This window comes from Limulus polyphemus, unplaced genomic scaffold (genome assembly GCF_000517525.1).
Source record: "Limulus polyphemus unplaced genomic scaffold, Limulus_polyphemus-2.1.2 Scaffold1318, whole genome shotgun sequence".
NCBI lineage: Eukaryota > Metazoa > Arthropoda > Merostomata > Xiphosura > Limulidae > Limulus > Limulus polyphemus.
Window position 1 is genome coordinate 226,782 of NW_013666928.1, and position 18,817 is coordinate 245,598.

General features: G+C 31.7%; 1 protein-coding gene and 1 long non-coding RNA gene across 4 annotated transcripts in view; both read left to right on the forward strand.

Moving 5' to 3' along the window:
* LOC106463075 (complexin-like) overlaps positions 1-7,349 on the forward strand; it is a 172,470-nt gene extending 165,121 nt beyond the window's left edge. For 2 of the 3 annotated variants that reach the window (XM_022390481.1, XM_013923045.2), the window contains 2 exons: positions 1,245-1,380; positions 4,882-7,349. In XM_022390481.1, the coding sequence (XP_022246189.1) occupies positions 1,245-1,380; positions 4,882-4,955 (210 nt within the window). In that variant the 3' untranslated portion in view covers positions 4,956-7,349. Of the gene's footprint in view, positions 1-1,244; positions 1,447-4,881 lie in introns of all 3 variants that reach the window. The other variant, XR_002611408.1, reaches the window with a different exon arrangement.
* Positions 7,350-15,654: 8,305 nt separating this feature from the next.
* LOC111086680 lies at positions 15,655-16,922 on the forward strand. The gene is made up of 2 exons (XR_002611409.1): positions 15,655-16,351; positions 16,513-16,922. It is a non-coding gene; the product is annotated as an uncharacterized LOC111086680 (long non-coding RNA).
* The last annotated feature ends 1,895 nt before the right edge of the window (positions 16,923-18,817 follow it).

Genomic DNA, 18,817 nt, shown 5'->3' on the forward strand with positions numbered 1-18,817 from the left:
GAGCTATAGTTTATACACAGTTTTCTGGAGTTTATTATGTATTTGAATATCAGTAAAATGAATACTTTAGAGCTATAGTTTATACACAGTTTTCTGGAGTTTATTATGTATTTGAATATCAGTAAAATGAATACTTTAGAGCTATAGTTTACACACAGTTTTCTGGAGTTTATTATGTATTTGAATATCAGTAAAATGAATACTTTAGAGCTATAGTTCTTAGTGAACATGCCAATGTGACCATGTGGAAAACGAATCCAGGGTCACTTGAAACTGTGACCAGAAGTCGCTACATTCGCTCAATGTAGCCATAATTCATCTCAACGATAACCTGCAACATTGGGATGACGTGTTAGACAGTTAAACTACCATCAATATTGTTTCAGGAACATTTTCAGGGAATTACAATAAAGGGCTGATAAATGCATATTTAAATTTTTTAGTCTTCATATAATATTCTAATGTGTTTATATAAAGTTATTTCTTGACACTTTTAAACCACAGATGGCGGTGTGGTATAGAAAGTACTCAACTTTACAGATGGTCCAAGCAAAATTCAAGCAAAACAAAAAACAAAATCATTACTTGTTAAATGTCCCCCCCCCCCCAAATACATAATATGGGGAGTATGTTTCTTCTACGGCTATTTTTACAATGCGCTTATCACATAGTGAGATAATCGAATTTGATGAATGATACAGATATATTCCATCTAATAAGCAGAAATAACTAACCGAACATGTATATATATGTACATAGGCAATTAATCTATAAAATATCTATATACGTATGTAATATGCAGCATATCGTGTACGCATGTATCTATTTACGTTATATTTCTAAGCATGCGTATGAGTGTATACCTTTACTAACTTTTGTAATGAACTCAATTGAATGTTCTGCCATAATTATGAAGGCGCGCTGAAAAACGATAATTCAAAACATGGTCCTCAATCGGATGTTCTCAGAACTGACGGTAAGGGTTTTCTTAATGTTACCGTATTAATGAGATCAGCTGTGATAAATTGGAACTACATCCTGAGTTCTTCATATAAACAGGACTGTGTGTGTATTTTATTAATTGTGGATGTAAATCACACTTCAGATTTGTTCTCGTCTTGACAGTGTTATTTTAATTACGACGCTGTTCCAATTTACCACCTTTTGCAAAACCTTTATTGATATCATGCACATATATTTATCAAACTCCATTAACTAGTCATGTGTATCTTTATCTAAAATAGTACGGGATCAAGAAGAAAGAAGAAAAAGAAGCAGAAATGAACCAAGCCATTGCAGCCAGCAGCCTCAACAGAAGAAAGAAGACCCCGGCAGAACTTGCTGCAGAGCAGGAAGCCGAGGAACAGGACGATTTCACTAGTGAGTTATGAAACGTTATGTATCATACCGAGTATCTAGTTATAAAGAAACAAGCATATTTTTCTGGTAAGTAATGAAACTTGGTGTAGTGCACTGAATACTTTGTCATAAGGGAGCAAGATGATTTTAACTTGTAAATCGTGAAAGTTGGTGTGATGTACTGAATGTCTAGTCACAGAGAAACAAGAATTATTTCGTTAGTAAATTATAAAACTTAATCTATTGTGCTGAATATATAGTCTTATAGAAACGAAATGGTTTTATTAGTAAGTCATCATAAAACCTGATGTATTGTACTGAATATATAGTTACAAGGAAATAAGATTATTCGACTAGTAACTAAAGTAAATGGGTATATTGTGCTAAACATCTCGTCATAAAAATACAAACCCCTTGGTGGCTCAGCGGCATTTTTAAGGGTAATAACATAAAGAACCAAGATGTTTTCACTAGTAAGTCATGAAATCTGCTGTATATTACTGAATAACTAGTCACAAAAAAATAAGTTGAAGTCACTAGTATGTCATAAATCTTGGTGTATTGTATTGAATATGTATCCAAAAAAAGGTTAGTGATGTGCCTTAGATTTAGCTGTATTCTTAACAGTCGTTCGTAAAAGAACAGTTCTACCAAAATGTAATTTTTATGGCCACAATTTAAACTAAATCGCTCAAAAGAACTGTGCTTTCGACTTCATTCAAATGGTATTTTTTTCAAAATCCATTTGAGTAAATTTGACCAAGTGATAATGATAAATCCACCTTCCCTCATAAAAAAAATAAAATTAATTTGACCTTTAACTACTCTTCATGCTCCTCAACTAGAAAAGAAAACATTCTAAAGGAATTTAAATAGACTCATAATATATATATAATGTAGGATGAGACAAAAAATCTGCCTTAGTCCTTGAACAGTGTAGAAAATCATCTTTAGGTAGATTACGTTTTCATAAATTTGTCCAACACCTAAAATGTCATTGGTGATTGAGAATGAAAATCTATTGACACTAAGACGTTTGGAGAATTTCGAATCTTCATTTTTTGTAAATACTATTATTGTTCGTCAATCTCATAATAATAGTTTGAACATCCAGTTACAAGTAAACCTTGTCAAATGTTTAAATACCAAGAAAATCATCAGTACCAACCATTGCAGTGGCATCTTCTATAAAGAAGCCTCACATATAAACCAGTAGTAAATGAATCCATCTTGACATGAATTTCTTCAGAGAACTTCAGGACTTCTTTATCTGTATAAGTACCGTTGACGTTCCAGAATCTGATTATAATATACTGGAAATTCAATTAGTGATCAAACTTCAAGTTTCTAACTTTTAAAACAGGCTTACATTTTGTGGACTTCTTGTCAAAGAATGCATGTCACGTCTGCAAGATGTAGACATTTCAGAGTAGAAATTCCTCCCCAGGAGACAACGAAACATAAAAACTTTTAACAATTTTTCAACTCTTCGACTCTTATTGTGTTCTGTGTTTTGTTCATATTTAACAGACCCGTTGGGAAAAGTAACGTTATTTTTTAAAAGTTAGATTAATCTGAGAAAGTTACTCTTTTATTAATGGTTGTTTTAAATGTGTCTTGCATTTATGAACCCTGTTGTTATATATGAAACTAGAGGAACATAGTCCTTGATTACTCATTTCCACAAAAATAGTCTTACATAGTTAAATATCTGAAACTTAATTCAGTGAATTTATAACCTTGAAATATATTATGAACGGATCAAAAAGCGTTAAAACCGTTTTTAATGACCCATGACTCTATCTATATTCCTACTTTTTAACACTTTTATTAGTCTCTGCGGCTAATCTCATAAACCATCAAACCATGTCTTAACCTATTTTAACCAATTTCGTGATACCCTGTAACCAATCTTATCGACCACCGTATCTAGTATTAGAAACCATTGATTTTAAACGTAGGAGAGGTAACCTCTAAAGTGAGCGATCACCATGTAAGGAGTACTAATGGAATTAAACCAATGAATAAAAATAAAATACCGAACTGGTAAAAAGAAAATAGCTAAACTGTCAATATTGCTAGCCTCTGTGATTGGTTCGCTCAAAGTCACTTGTCAGTTATGATTGGAGGTGCTTAGTTTTTCGTTTCAGAGGCAGCATGTTTGCATTACGTGAGATTCATTTCGTTTCTGACGATTCATATATGAAAATTAGCTTTAATAATGGTTTGGTTCATAATAAACAAAGACTAGTATATCAGTGTTGTTAAGCCTACAGACGTGGGATACTCAGAAGGAGGAGGATCAATTTAGGGTCACTACAGTCAAATATAATAAGGTCTACTGTTTGAAACCAGCGTAAAGAACCTTATAAACCTTAGTAAACAATCTTTTCCAACCATTGTAATCAGTTTTGTAAAATGCTGTAACCAATATTATACACCATTCGAAGTAGATGTGATAAGCCGTTACAACTTATTGTAACTGATCACATTAACTATTGAATCCAATCTCATAAACCATTATAACCTATCATACAAATAAATATAAGTAATCATGTGCCTCCCATCGGTGACTCATTGATAAGTCTGAGAACTTATGACAATAAAAATCGAATTTCGATACCCGCATTTGGCAGAATACAGATAGCTCTGTGATTAATAACAAACAAAAGAATTGTGTTAACGGATTTCATTAAACAATCAAACTCAATTACATATTTAGGTCACTAATCCGCAAACAGGCTCTGTTTAGTAACTTACCAAAACTTTTTAAAAGGTGAAAATTTGAATAGGAAGGATGTTACATGAATAGGATTTGGAATGCCTGAACCGTAACGTCAGGCTGTGTTAAGAAAAATATGTTCCACCTTTGATATGCATTTTTCATATCTGTTGGAGTAAATTGACTTATATATCTTGTATACCAAAAGTAGTTCTTGAATAATTGGTCAGGTGGTTAGAGCGCTTGACTCCCACTCTGAGGATCAACTGTTCGAATCCCCGTCCTACCAAACATGCTCGCCCTTTCAGCCGTGGGAACGTTATAGTTGGTAAAAGAGTAGCCCAAGAGTTGTCGGTTGGTGGTGATGACTACCTGCCTTCCCTATAGTATTTCACTGCTAAATTAGGGACGGATAGCGCAGATATCCCTCGTGTAGCTTTGTGCAAATTCAAAACCAACCAATCTTGAATAATCATCGTTTTCAATATATGTTATTGTGTATATGATGTTCACTATATCTGAATGTCGAAAATCTAGTTTTCTTTATGTTCCTAAAATGTGTTTTGCTTATGTTTTTAGTTCGATAAAAAACGACCCTCAGCAGAATAACAGTAAATTATCCGTTAGCACTCTGTGGTTCTAAGAGCAGAATTAGATTTCTTTCTAGATTCTTTCCACACCCAGGTGAAGAGTTCAAACTGACCAAAAGCATGTTTGTAGTTTGGTTATTGTATAACATTTATTGAAAGTTGTCTATAATTTTCAGCAAACGTTTGTAACAAGATTTCTTTATCTTTCAGAACTGAAGAATACGTTGGAAACGCAAGTAAATGAACTGAAGACCACCATTGAAGGAAAATGTGTGCTACAATGAGGGCGCCACTGTGCTATGCAATGTCCGACTGTTCTGTTGATGCCTGTAGTGTTGCATGCAAATCAACCACCATAGCTCCTGCCTTCACACAATCTTTGGTTGAATACAGCCTTCTGGTGCTTGGGGAGAAACAGCTACTGAAACCGTTCAATACCGCAGTTCCCCTCACAGAATATCAATTTCGTCAGCAGTATTCTGTTAATTGAATTTTTTGTATTTTCTGTTATCCATTACGCTAAATTAAACGCATCGGGAGAATACAAACGTTTACTTAATTTGTTATAAGGCCCAGAAAATTTAGGCTTAAGCACAGAGAAAAATTTGATTTGATCTGTTTTATCGAATGTAAGCAATCAATGTATTTCAATTTCGATTTTATTTTTACAAACTGTGTAGAATTTTAGTAGGTTGTAAAACTTTTTTTATGTATATTTGTTTTATCAACTTAAGATTCTTTTGAGTGTGCAAATGACTTATATTACAATATTTCATTTCCTTTTATCTAACAAAAACAAACATCAAGTAAATAATTTAAATAATATCTTAAGTCTACGATTTTCTGGTAATTTGTAATAAAGGTATCAGCCGCTAGCTCCCTCAAGCTCCATCTGGCGGACATATTGATCAGCAAGCCTTCTCCGAGTGAGGGTTACCCAAACAACGAATTTTTCTAGTGTTAATTCAAGAACTGTGAGCACTTTCTTCATGTGACTGTAAAGAAACAAGTGCCACTCTTACTAAACAGCGGACTTTTCAGGAATTATTATAGAGCTCTCCCGCAGTCTGATGCTAAGTTCAAGAAACTAATGGGGTAGAATGATATAGTCATGTAAAATCAGCCATTCTAAAATGATGAAAGGGAAACTTTTTCATATTTCTTATATTCAATTTGTTTTGCTTTTCTACAATTTGAGTGCTTTCTCTATAAATTTTTCTAACATTTTTCAGCTAAAGGAAACTATTGTTGTAATCATAGGAAGATGAAATGTGACCATTCATTTATTTTTCTTATGTAAACACGCTACATCACGTTTTGTTTTAACTTAAGTTTAGATATTCATTATACTTTTAGAGTACTAAATACATATTTGTTAATGTTAATAGCTTCTATTGTTAATATAACCTTTTTAGCATTATGTTAATAATGTACCATGAAGGATTGTCTGCAGTTTGCCTTATTCATTGGAGTGGAGATTTCGTCATTTTCTCCACACTCTAGCTTTTGAATGTAGTGAATGTGTAGTCTTCTGTATTTATCGTTGTGAAATATTGTAACATCGCAGGCTAAAAATATTTCAGTAAGCTAATAGAAATAACCACGTGATTCCTATATCTCCTTATTAGCCTGTGAAGAAAACAAATGATTGGCATTAATCGTTATTGAATGTAAGAGTAAGTAGTATTTCCCTAAAAGATAATAATAATAATAATTCAAAAAGGACAAGAGTTTCTTTATCAATGATACAAGTTTTGTTATGTAATTAGCTAATCCTTTACTTATTTTAATTTCTAACGAAGTCTCTACAGTTATTTTTGGTAGTTTTCATCGCCATTCTATTTCCTCTTCAAGCTCTTCTCTTTACATAGCAGCCATATATCTGTTTCTAGTTGACTATTTCAACTATTTGTATAAATTTCTACAACTTTTATTCGTGTTTCGTGTTTAGTCACACAAGACGTTTCTGATTATGAACTTGATTTTATGTATTACGTTTTTCGGGATCGCTAAAGGTGATCATTTATGAAACTTGCTTTTTTTAAAGATTGTAATTTTTTACATTTTGAAGTTGTGAATTTTGACGAAAACGAAACGAGAGGTCTACCCTATACTTGGATTCATCACTTGTTACTGCGATAGATCGGTTTCGGGAAATTCCACCATTTCAGTTTCTCCGGACAAAGAGTGACCAAAGAAAAGGCCTAGGCCCCATGTAGTGGTGTCCTACAGCCCATGAGTATAGTGTTCGATTTTTTTCCCTCTTTTATTAACAAAATTGGAAATTTTAGCGTAAAAGAAACGTCAATCCCAAACTTATCTCGGACTTGCCACAAGTCATTGGATTATTCTTCTTCTGGGATTTTCTTCTTTCAACAGTAATCCTGGATAGGAGAAAACCAAAAATCAAGACCTAGTATTATGTAGGTTATTTACAATATGTAAAAGACAATTCAAACGCCATATCTAACGTTATGTTCTTGAACATTTCTATCACATTTTCTCACCTTGAGAATTAGTATTGAAAAACAAGTAAAATAATTCATTTTAGAATTATAAGTTTTCTTTGATAAATACTTATGGTTTAAATAGCATATCAAACTTATGTTATTTTTTTCAGAATCTCAAATCTGCTTGATCTCTTCATTTCGAACTTAGTTTTACATTCTCCAAATCATGATTTCTACCGATATCTTTTCTCAAAAGAAATATAAATAAAGTAAAAGTTTTTCTTTAATTTGATAATTCACTGAACAAGAAAATCTGCATTAAAAGTAATAATGTGATTTTTTTTTCTAATACGCATTTCTTTAATAGTTGCTTATTAATAGGTACTAATACTGTTTCCTCAAGAACTTCAATATGGTATAGTTTAGTATAAATTATTCTTTACGTTATTTTATTTAATACTGTTTTGGATAATTGTGTGTTTTAGTAACATTATTGTTAGCCTAAGTTTTGTTAACACCATGAACTATATAACGATGCTTAAAGTTATATATATATATATATATATACATTTAGAATTTTTATATGTATAACGTGAGTGGAAATGTTAAGTGCGAATGTTGTTTGTACCTCAGGTTTTCACTCAATAGTTTCTAGGATTTGGCTAGGAACCAAAGATACTATACTATTAGGTGTGTATTTTTGAGCAGGAGTCTTGAAGCTATGTTTTGTAAGAAAGTCGACTGATAAAAGAGGGCGTCTCGAATAATGGCTTTATCTTTAGTGGAAGTTGTCCTGATGAGGGAGTCCTTGTTAGTAATGCTTGTTGTGCATCGAACTCAAGTTATAAACAATTCGTATTTTCGTAGAGCAACAGGTCATTTCGACCGAGGTGGCTAGGAAGCAGAGTCTGCTGTGTATAATAGCTCACTTCAAAATGTAATTATATGTTTACGGTAGGACGTAAAAAATGGTTGTGTATGTGTGTTGATCTCAGTATATACGCTTACCATTTAGTCATGTGTTATTGGAGAACCACATTCTCCCTTTTACTCTCTTTCTCTAGGCGTATTGTGTATTGTAGTAGTATTTATGATCATATATTGTATAGGCCAAGTATTCTGCACACAAGTTAATTCATACTTGTCCTAGCTGATACAACTTAATGTAATCAACACCCACTCCACTTTTTCGACATTCCACTGATTAATTGATTTGTTAATTAAGATTCTATGCGACTATTAGATAGTACAATGTATCTCCATTAGATTCAGGATCCTTACAACGAACTATTGACAGGTGTCATGTATATTACATTTGGTGAGTGTATGTTTCTAGTGAGCTTGTATTTACATACGTATTGAAATTCTCAGTCAAATAGACTAGAAATCGTTAGTGCATTATTCTATTAATCCTAACAGTCTTGTACATAATTCACGCAACATTATGTATTTAAAATCATCAAAGGTAGAGAAATCCCGTTGTGCTTCGTTCTCTTTTCTTTTGATGATAAATTCAATATAACTGTTGTGTTATGTGTTATGTGTGTGTTTATAAAACATATCCTTTAATTTGTCTATTCTTACAATTAAAGTAGGATCTCGGGCTTGCTTCAGCAAATTATCACACATGACATTCTCTATTTTCCAGTAATTATCAGGCGTCGGGTCAAGGGTCAAAATTGTTTTCATAAAAAACTCTAAGCAGTAGCTTCATTTTGCTGTGAATGTGTTATTATTCAACAAATACGATTCAAGTTTCGAAGTCTTCATGGTGGTTCAGCACATGATGATGGTAATAACTATATTATAACAGTCATGTTAGCATATGATAATAGTAATAATTATATTATAACCTATTGTGTAGCTTTGTGCTTAATTACAAACAAACAAAATAAATAATAATAATACTTATAATATATTATAACAGTCATGTTAGCACATGATGATGGTAATAACTATACTATAACCTATTGTGTAGCTTTGTTCTTAATTACAAACAAACAAAATAAATAATAATAATACTTATAATATATTATAACAGTCATGTTAGCACATGATGATGGTAATAACTATATAATAACAGTCATGTTAGCACATGATGATGGTAATAATTATATTATAACCTATTGTGTAGCTTCGTACTTAATTACAAACAAACAAAATAAATAATAATAATACTCACATTTATGTACAGGACAAAAATAATGTTTTTTTTAAATTCAGGAATTTCTTTTCTTTTCCAGTGTATACTGAGTTTTGTAGGGCAACTTCCACTCTTCAGTTGGCATGTACACACGTTGAAAACAGACAAATAACCTTTAAAAGTCAGAGTCACAATTGGCTTTTATACGTGTAGAAAAGGGACAAATAGCCTTCAAAAAGCACTCTTCAGTGACGAACTCAGATTAACCGTTGGCATGTATACGTGTAGAAAAACGACCAATAAGCTTAACTAAACACTCTTCAGTAACGAACTCAGATTAACCGTTGGCATGTATACGTGTAGAAAAATGAGAAATGAACTTAAAAAACACTTTTTAGTGATGAAATCCGACTCGGTATTGGTGTGAACAAGTGTAAAAAAGGAAAAAAATAACTTTAAAAATACTCTTCAGTGACAAAGAGAGATTCACAATTAGCATGTGCATGCGTAGAAACAACAAATAGACGTAAAAAAGCACTTTTAAGTACGAAATAAGACTCATAGTTAGCATGTACATGTGTAAAAAGGGCATATAACATTAAAAAACTTTTCAGAACCTTATGAATGGTCCATGAAATCAATTATATATAAAAATGAGATTCGAGATGTAACGTAGCAGAATATGCTCCGCACTTTAGCTGTGGCGCGTTTAAAAAGTTTGGAAAAATACAATCTTATTGTTTGGTTCAGAAATACATATAAAACCCCTGGGGCGATAGGTGCTGCTAGCTCGCAGCCGGTAGTTGAAAATAATGGACGGCTATAGTTGATTCCTAGGGGTCTTTGACCTAACCGTTTAGCTCACGTGCGCATAAAGATCAGGTTGAGAATTCCAACCCCCCCCTCCCAAAAAAAAAGATGTTATATCTTGTAAAATCCTTCCATTAAAAATGCATAATACATGAACTCTCCAAACACTGAAACAGAATTCATATTTACAACTTATATCCGTTTTATTCGTAATTAAGATTTGTGGGGGGGGCAATCAAAATGTAGAGCGAGACATTGAAACAATTTAAGAATAAGAATTCCTGTAAAACAATGCTTATAATAAGCAGGTACACAATAATCAAAACGTTTCATGTTTGTCATACATTATTTCAATCAGGACTAATAACGACTCGCTATTCTCTATTCAATTACTCTGAAGATATCCAGATTGATGATAAACAGTATTATATGCACGGTTTAAGAAGGCTTAAATTAGCAGTTATTTTCATTAAACGGTTAACACAGTTATTTAGGTTAAAATTCAAATAGTTTAAAAATAAAATATTATTTTCGTTTTACTAGAAATAAATGCTACAAGTGTTATGCTCATTTTGTCCAACACGAATATATGAAAAATATAATTCTATTTTTGTTGTGCATGAATGTTTCTAGGATTATACAAATCGTACTGAACATTAAATAAGTTACTTAAATGATTTAAACACACAAAAAGAAAGATTAAGAAACATGCTCTTTCTTACAACAGAACACACTTGAACTGCTCAAACAAGGTATTACTCTGAAACAGCAGAACATTTTTGTACTGTTAAAGACATGGTGTTATTACACCGCTAAAACACAGTATTACATGGAACTATAGAACAATTGTGTAGCTAAAAACACGGTATTATTCTGAAACAGCAGAACATTTTTGTACTGTTAGAGACAGGGTGTTATTACACCGCTAAAACACAGTATTACATGGAACTATAGAACAATTGTGTAGCTAAAAACACGGTATTACTCTGAAACAGCAGAACATTTTTGTACTGTTAGAGACATGGTGTTATTATACCGCTAAAACAGTATTAGATGGAACTATAGAATAACTGCACTGCTAAAAACACAGTATTACTTGGAAACAGTCGGACATTTATGAGTTGCTAGAAACAATATCATATTGTACTGCTAAAACATAGTATTTCATGGAACGATGGAACAATGGCATTGCTAAAACATTATTTCATGGAACGATGGAACAATGACATTGCTAAAACATTATTTCATGGAACGATGGAACAATGGCATTGCTAAAACATTATTTCATGGAACGATAAAGCAATTGTACAACCAAAAATCACAATATTACCTAGAAAAAGTAGAATATTATTGAACTGCTAGAAACATTGTATTATTATGCTGCTAGAACACAATATTACATGGAACTTTAAAATAATTGTGCAGCCAAGACAATGGTATTACACGGAAACAGCAGAACATCCCTATACTGCTAAAACACAGGATTATTTAGGAATGACAGAGCATTCTTGTAGTCATAAAATCACGGTATTACATAGAAATGCCACAATATACTTGTATTTCTAAAACACGGTTTTACATGGAAAGTATGTCCTTCATGAATCGGTTAACAAATTCGAATAAACAGAAACGTAACGAACGTATAAAGAAACTTACTTTTCTCGGTGTCAATGTGAACTAAAGTAAGAAGTGTGAAGATTAAATGTTGATGTGTTTAACGAGATATCAAAAATTTGTGGGTTTTTATTTTCTCCTGAGCCTAACAGAGAAGGTGTAAGATTAACTTGACAGTCGTATTTAAGATATAACCCTTAAAGTGTGTTAATTTCTCAACCTGTGAACTCGATCATCTGACTTTATCGACCAATACACTCGCGCTGTGTTAATACAAACAAAATAAGTTAATTAGATAATTTTTCAAAGCTTAACTCTTTAAACGTTTAATGTATTCAGGATATTAAGACGTGATCAACAGTAAGATGTTGGAATTTTCACTATTTCCAAAGAAACGGTACTAGTTACAGCGTATCAAAATTACTGGTTATACTTGACTAACCATGCAGGAACCATAGTCATTATGACCCAAACTCGGTTACTATTGATTATCACTATATACCGTGCTGGTTAAATGTATTCGAACACTATAGTTTACGTTCAGCCAATCAGACTAAAAGAATGATGTGAATATAGATAATCACAAACTGTGGCGTTAAAAACAGGAAATATCAAAGACCAGAGGAAACTTTGTAGTTTGTATTCTTATTTCATCTATTCTTCATATATTCTTCTCTTCGTCACTGTGGCTCTTGCTTCTCCATAATACGTTTATTTTTCTTCTCTATATAAATAAATAATATTCCGTAATCCTTTTGGGAACGTGATAAAACTAAATCGTATAATAAAAATCTCACTTTTATGTAATATAGAAAAATAAACAAATTATTGGGTGTCTTAAACATATGTTTTGGTAGACATCGTGCATAAAACATAACAGTTATATTGAATTATTTGTATGTAAACTGTCCAACTATACGTTCCCCCTTGTATTACTTAAATATTAGCAGAGACTCGCAAAACACTTTCGGTCAAATTAGTATCTTTATTGCAACAGTACTTCTAAAAACTTTGATAAATGTTTAATATGTTGTTGTACAAAATGTCTACTAAAGTATATTTACTTCCGACATTTGTTTACATCCGTTGAAATTTATTGCGCGCGCATGCTTATTTAGATAGTAAGTTGTGCGCGCATTTTCACGACAAACAAAAACTGGGTATTATTACAATAGATGTTTATAAGGAAGCATAACCTTATTTCTAAACCTCCTTACTTCTGGGGGTCATTAAATAATAACCTGTTTTATCACATGACAGTTACTGTTACAAGTATTTTCTCAACTGTAAATCCTGAATGCGATCTCAGTGTAGAACTTTTTGCACAATGCTACGTGTATGTGCAAGAAACTGTTTGATTTCCCCCCTTTTTAACAACATTTTTCTATCCTACTAGCAACACGGATTGTAATTTTAGACATCATTATTTGTGAATCTTTCTTTTCTTCGTTGAAATACGTCACTTCAGTGAAGAATACATGAATGACGTAGAGGCCTAATCTATTTTTTGTTTCGATACTCACTCTGCAGTAGGCTAGTTTCGCCGAATTTACGGCTCACCGGTACCGGAAGCAAGGAAACAAAGAAAAGATTTTGTCTCTATGTCATTCATGGATTTTTCACAGCAGTGAGGAAAGGAGAAATTCACAATTAATTTATCAGCTATTCCGTGCAACAATTACGTAATTGTGACAGGGCAGTCACGTGTTATTCAAATACCTAAAGTACTTTAGGTTATTAGTTATGAGTAAAGGACTTCGTATCAAACCCTACAAGTTACTTCGTGTTATTCAATTGATCTAATTGTTTGTATTCTGCACGACATTAGATTATATATTTACCAATAAAGTTTAATTTCCAGTTAAAGGCTTGTTTGAGATCCCTTTATTTTGGATATGCAGACAAGTCAAAGCGCACTCGAGTACCTTAAAACAGTCGCAAAGCTTGAATATTTAACTTTTTGGAATAGTGAATTATCATCGTCTTCGTATTAAACATATATGTATAGCTGACGTTGTGAGTTCATTTCGTTCTTGAACGTTCAAAGTCAAAAGTTCAGTGTGCGCATGCTCGTTATGGTCACTTCATCTGTCTAATGTTTGTTTTTCATTAATGTAAAGCGACAATTGTCAGTAAAGTTTGGTTTAACAATTATGGTTTAATCCCTTCTTGTAGTATTGTAGTATTCTTTAGGTCATTACGATTACTATTTATTCTTAATACTGTATTTGTATGAATTTGCAAAAACCCTCTTTTCCTCCTTCTTGTGATGGCATAAGTAAATCCATGCTGTCTGTAGTTTATTGTGCCATATTGGACGTCAAACTTAAATATGTCTTAGGTGAAAAACTACACGTTTACCTTCTAATACTGTGTTATTTAATGCTGTAATTTATTATCAGCGATGTACATGAAGAAAGCTATGTCGAAAACTGAATAGCCTTCGACCGCCTTTTTCACTGTTGATCACAGAACTCAAAACATGCGAATTTTGTACTGGTATGAATTGACATCCAATATTGAGGAGATGATTGCAGCAGAAATTTGTGTGACGTCACGTACAGGAACTCTATATGTAACTTAGTTCAGAACAGTAATCATATTTCCGTGTTTGCTATCATATTGTACATAAAGTTAATGCATGGCACGTTATAGTAGTGTTCCCGCAGAATCACGTATCTGAAAGCATGTATAGATATGAATATTTATTTGTATATGCTTAGAAATAGGATAAACGTCTGCAGGCTTTAACAGAACTCTTTCCAAAAACCAACGAACTCTTTGACGTTAATGATGACACTATACTGTTTACGAAAGTTGTTTCGTGATTTTGTAATAGTAGTGACAGTGTTTTGATTTTGTAATAGTAGTGGAAATTTTCTGTTTTAGAAATTAGAAAATGCTGCGTTGTTGTCGTAACATACCTAGATCTTTTTAATACACGTGTTTTGATATTGCTAACCGAAGTTAATGTCAAATATCATACTTTTCTACTCTATTAAACAGTTACTAATAGCTCATAACTTTATCAAAAGTATCTATTTATTCGCTAAACAGAATAGAGTATCACTTAGAAAAGAAAATGATATTTGTTGTTAATTGGAGCAAACAATAATCATGTGTTTACGTTTATTTCATAGTTGTGGTGACTTTATTTCGAATACTGTGCATACTAAATTTTTCGTGAACTTTTTCAAATCGTTTGAATTATTCTTATTCTATTTTTAACATATTTTTTTGATTGTTTTCAAACCAGCAAAGAATAAAGTTTAACGGCAACATAGTACGTATATAACGTAGGACTTATTTGATATTTCTTTAGAATGCGAATTCAAATCTCTTTCATTTATATTTTACGCACGTTTTGTTTTTGCAGACGTTTTCACGGTCCCCCAGTGGGTTAATTTACGGATTTACGGCGATAAAATCTGGGGCTCAATTCCCCACGGTGGACATAATAGTCCATTATGTAGCTTTTTGATGAAATAACATCGTTTTCACGAGAAAAGAGTTTTTACATTTTATCAAGTAACTTTATTCGAAACATTAACATGGATGTGTAGGCTAATTTTGATGTTAACAGCGTTTTTTAAATCGTCTATTAATTTCTTCTAACTTAAGATAAAATATTAAATTAACCATTTTTGATTAATTGGTTTACTCATATATCTTATAGCATTTAATTAATAAAAGTAATCCGCCATTTAAACCACCATTATTTATCATTGCCAAAACAATGATAATTTGCTACATGCTTCGGTCGGCCATATTTTTACGAGCTATTATCTTATTAACATTTCTAGCTGCTTGGATCCATTACATGTTTGAATTTTTTTACAAATGTTAGAATATAAACAAACAAGTTTCAATATCTGCAAATTAAGAGTTTAGAATTTCATCTAGGTTTTAATTCTAGATTAGTAAACAATTTTTTTATGGATTTATCTAACTCATCCAATACTATATTTATTAATAAGATATAAAAACATATTTGAAAATTATTTGAATTATAGGTGCAGTTGATAGAAATTGAATAATGTTGAATTTGGCATTATATAATAAGATAGTGAGTGATCTTTTTAAAAATATTAAACGTAGAAAATATATTATATAAACTTAGAAGTTTTGTAAAATTATGAAGAGTAAATCGGAAGCTTAGAAAATACTGAAAATAAATTAAATGTTTTGCTCTGGCCAGAAAATTGAACGGTTCAAAATATGAACATTCGTTTCATGTAAGTGTCCTTGTTTTTTTTACTTTTAACATAACTATGAAAAGTGTTTTAATAGAAACATATTTCTTATACGAAAATGATTAAAAATGAAGTTAACTCAAATCACTTTTTTTTAAAAAAGCATTTTCCAGGAAGGTGTGTGCATTAAGTAAATTATTTTATTTATTTGTTCGCAGATTAATGCGAAAGCTTTTTTCCCATGATTGATCAGTTCCCTTTCAAAGCCAAACCTCCAAGTCTTTTATAACTCGTCCCCCAGTGGGTCAGCGGTAAGTTAGCTGACTTACAACGCTAAAATCCTAAATTCGATTCATTGTTTTGGACAGCCTATTGTGTAGCTTTGTGCTAAAACAAACAAATAAGCTTTTATAACTTACTTCTGTATTACGAAAGTTAATTACAAATCTACACAATGTTCTTCAACAGAGGTTTTGTTTGGAAACGGGTTTTTCAGAAGTTTTGCCATTGTTTTGGACAGCCTATTGTGTAGCTTTGTGCTAAAACATACAGAACAAACAAATAAGCTTTTATAACTTACTTCTATATTACGAAAGTTAATTACAAATCTACACAATGTTCTTCAACAGAGGTTTTGTTTGGAAACTGGTTTTTCAGAAGTTTAGCCATTGTAAAAGGTAACAAGTAAACTTAGGTGGTGAATGTTTCTGTACTTAAAGTTTTTTTCTCATTATAGCTCAGAAGAAAAAATGTCGATCTGCTTATCTTTCGCTCTTTGGTTTTGTGTTAATAACTTCTGATGGATTATTGTCTTATATAAGGTTTTGTAGTGTTAAAATAACCTATAGGCACCACAATAATGTTTTATTAACAGCCCAAGTTGTAAAGTTAACGTTTCCTCTAGATGTTTAAGTGTTTGTTGGTTACGGAACCTTTTCCTTCTTGCTGTACGTCGAAGAAACGATAGCCCATTGTTTAGGTGCTTATTGAACAGTTCGGTGCATTCCCATGTAAACTATCTTCAAATAAAAGGCCTCAACAGGACACTGGTTTTTATTTATTGCCTAAAAGTCAAACGACAAACACAATACATTTGGTTTATTCTTGTCCCACATTTAATTCATAACAGTTAATTATATATTGAATTTAGCCTGGATGCTAAGGTGAGCTAAAATTTAATTTAAATTCACTAAGGATAATATATATGTGTGTATTTTCAAGTATTATGGTTTACATAACATCTATATAAAACTAAAAGTTTATATCGTTTATACCCACATTTTCTGAATAGCGAAAAACTTCAAAATGAAATGTAATCTGGAAGTCTAAACTAAAACACGAAATAGAATAAAAAGTCAAATAAAGTAAACTTTACAATAGAAAGCTATCACCGATAAACAAAGAAAAAAGATCATTTGTGAAACTGATATTGAGAAAGACTGCTTATGTTTCTATTGGCTATAAGTAATAGCGTTTTACAAGCTGTAGCAAGCTTAACTGAACAGGAACGAGTAAACATATGAAAGTGTGTGAAAATCGGATTTCCACTGGACTAACCCACCACTACTAGACACTTAAATAAACAGACTTTCCTTCCCTTGAGCTACCTGTCGGTCTTCGGGATGTTCACTGTTCCCTGATCTTCTTCCAGCATTTTTCACTTTCGGAGTTATTTCATGTTTCCTTCTTGCATAATTATTTTATTCAAAGTGTGCCCTCAATAATTTATAACACAATGACCACAATTGTAAAAGGTAATTTTCGTTCTTATTTTCTTAAATACATTTTCATTATTTTTTTTTTCACTAAAACAGTCAGTTGGTAATTTTTACAGAAATAATTGTTTACATTAAAATAACATTATTATTTTACAAACACTACGAAGGCAGCTGTCATGGCTACTTATACAAATAAAAATATAAGCACTTTATTTATGGAGCAAACATAAAATAACTATTATATATTAGGTACGTTTAAATAGTTTTCTATTTTAATAATAAATATAGTTTTCAGTTTTTTTATCTGACGAAGTCGTCTCCTAAAGCAACCTACAATAGGAATATTTGATCACAAAAAAATCTTATTTTTTTGTTATAAAGATTAGCAGAAGTTATACATCTTATAATCCGAAAAAAAAAGTCATTAAACTCAATGTCAAGTTTCGTCCTTGGAATGTTATTTCAACAATTTTCCTTGTTTTCAAAAGTGACATTATGTCATACAAAATTCCGATTGTCACACGGAGACCACCAGACAGCCTTGTGCTTCACAAAATATGTTTCTGACTATTAGCAATCGATGTGTTCGAAGGAAAACGAAGTTTGATTATAAACAAGATTACGACACTTATGATAAACAACATTGTTTATTGACAATAAGGGGACATGGATAAACGTTTCGGAATTCTATCAGAGTGTTGGAGAGTTGCAGCACTCTCCAACTCTGAACAACATGCAGTCTTCATTTAAATTATAAATTTTTTAATATGTTCGTATTACTGATTTTTCGTTTTTTTCGAGAAACTACAGCAAGAAAACACAACCCCATGATTACTGTTTAGTGTTTTATTTGTTTAATTATCGTTATATTTAGCAACTGTACTTTGAAAATGTATAAAGACTGATGTAAATTCATTTCATTCTGCTTTAGATACTGAGGATGGAATCTGATAGAATTCCGAAACGTTTATCCATGTCCCCTTTTTGTCAGTAAACAATGTTGTATATCGTAAGCGTCGTAATCTTGTTTATAACTATGTTATAACAGAATAAAATAAAATAAAATAAAAATAGACACATCAATTTGTACCGGGAAATAAAGTTCTATCTTCATTATAACAGCGATGCTTTATCAAAATTTAAACGTAAGAACTATAATAACCTTTTTTCAATGTTTTTCATGCGTTTAGTTTGTGTTGAAACTTTTTTTTTTCATTG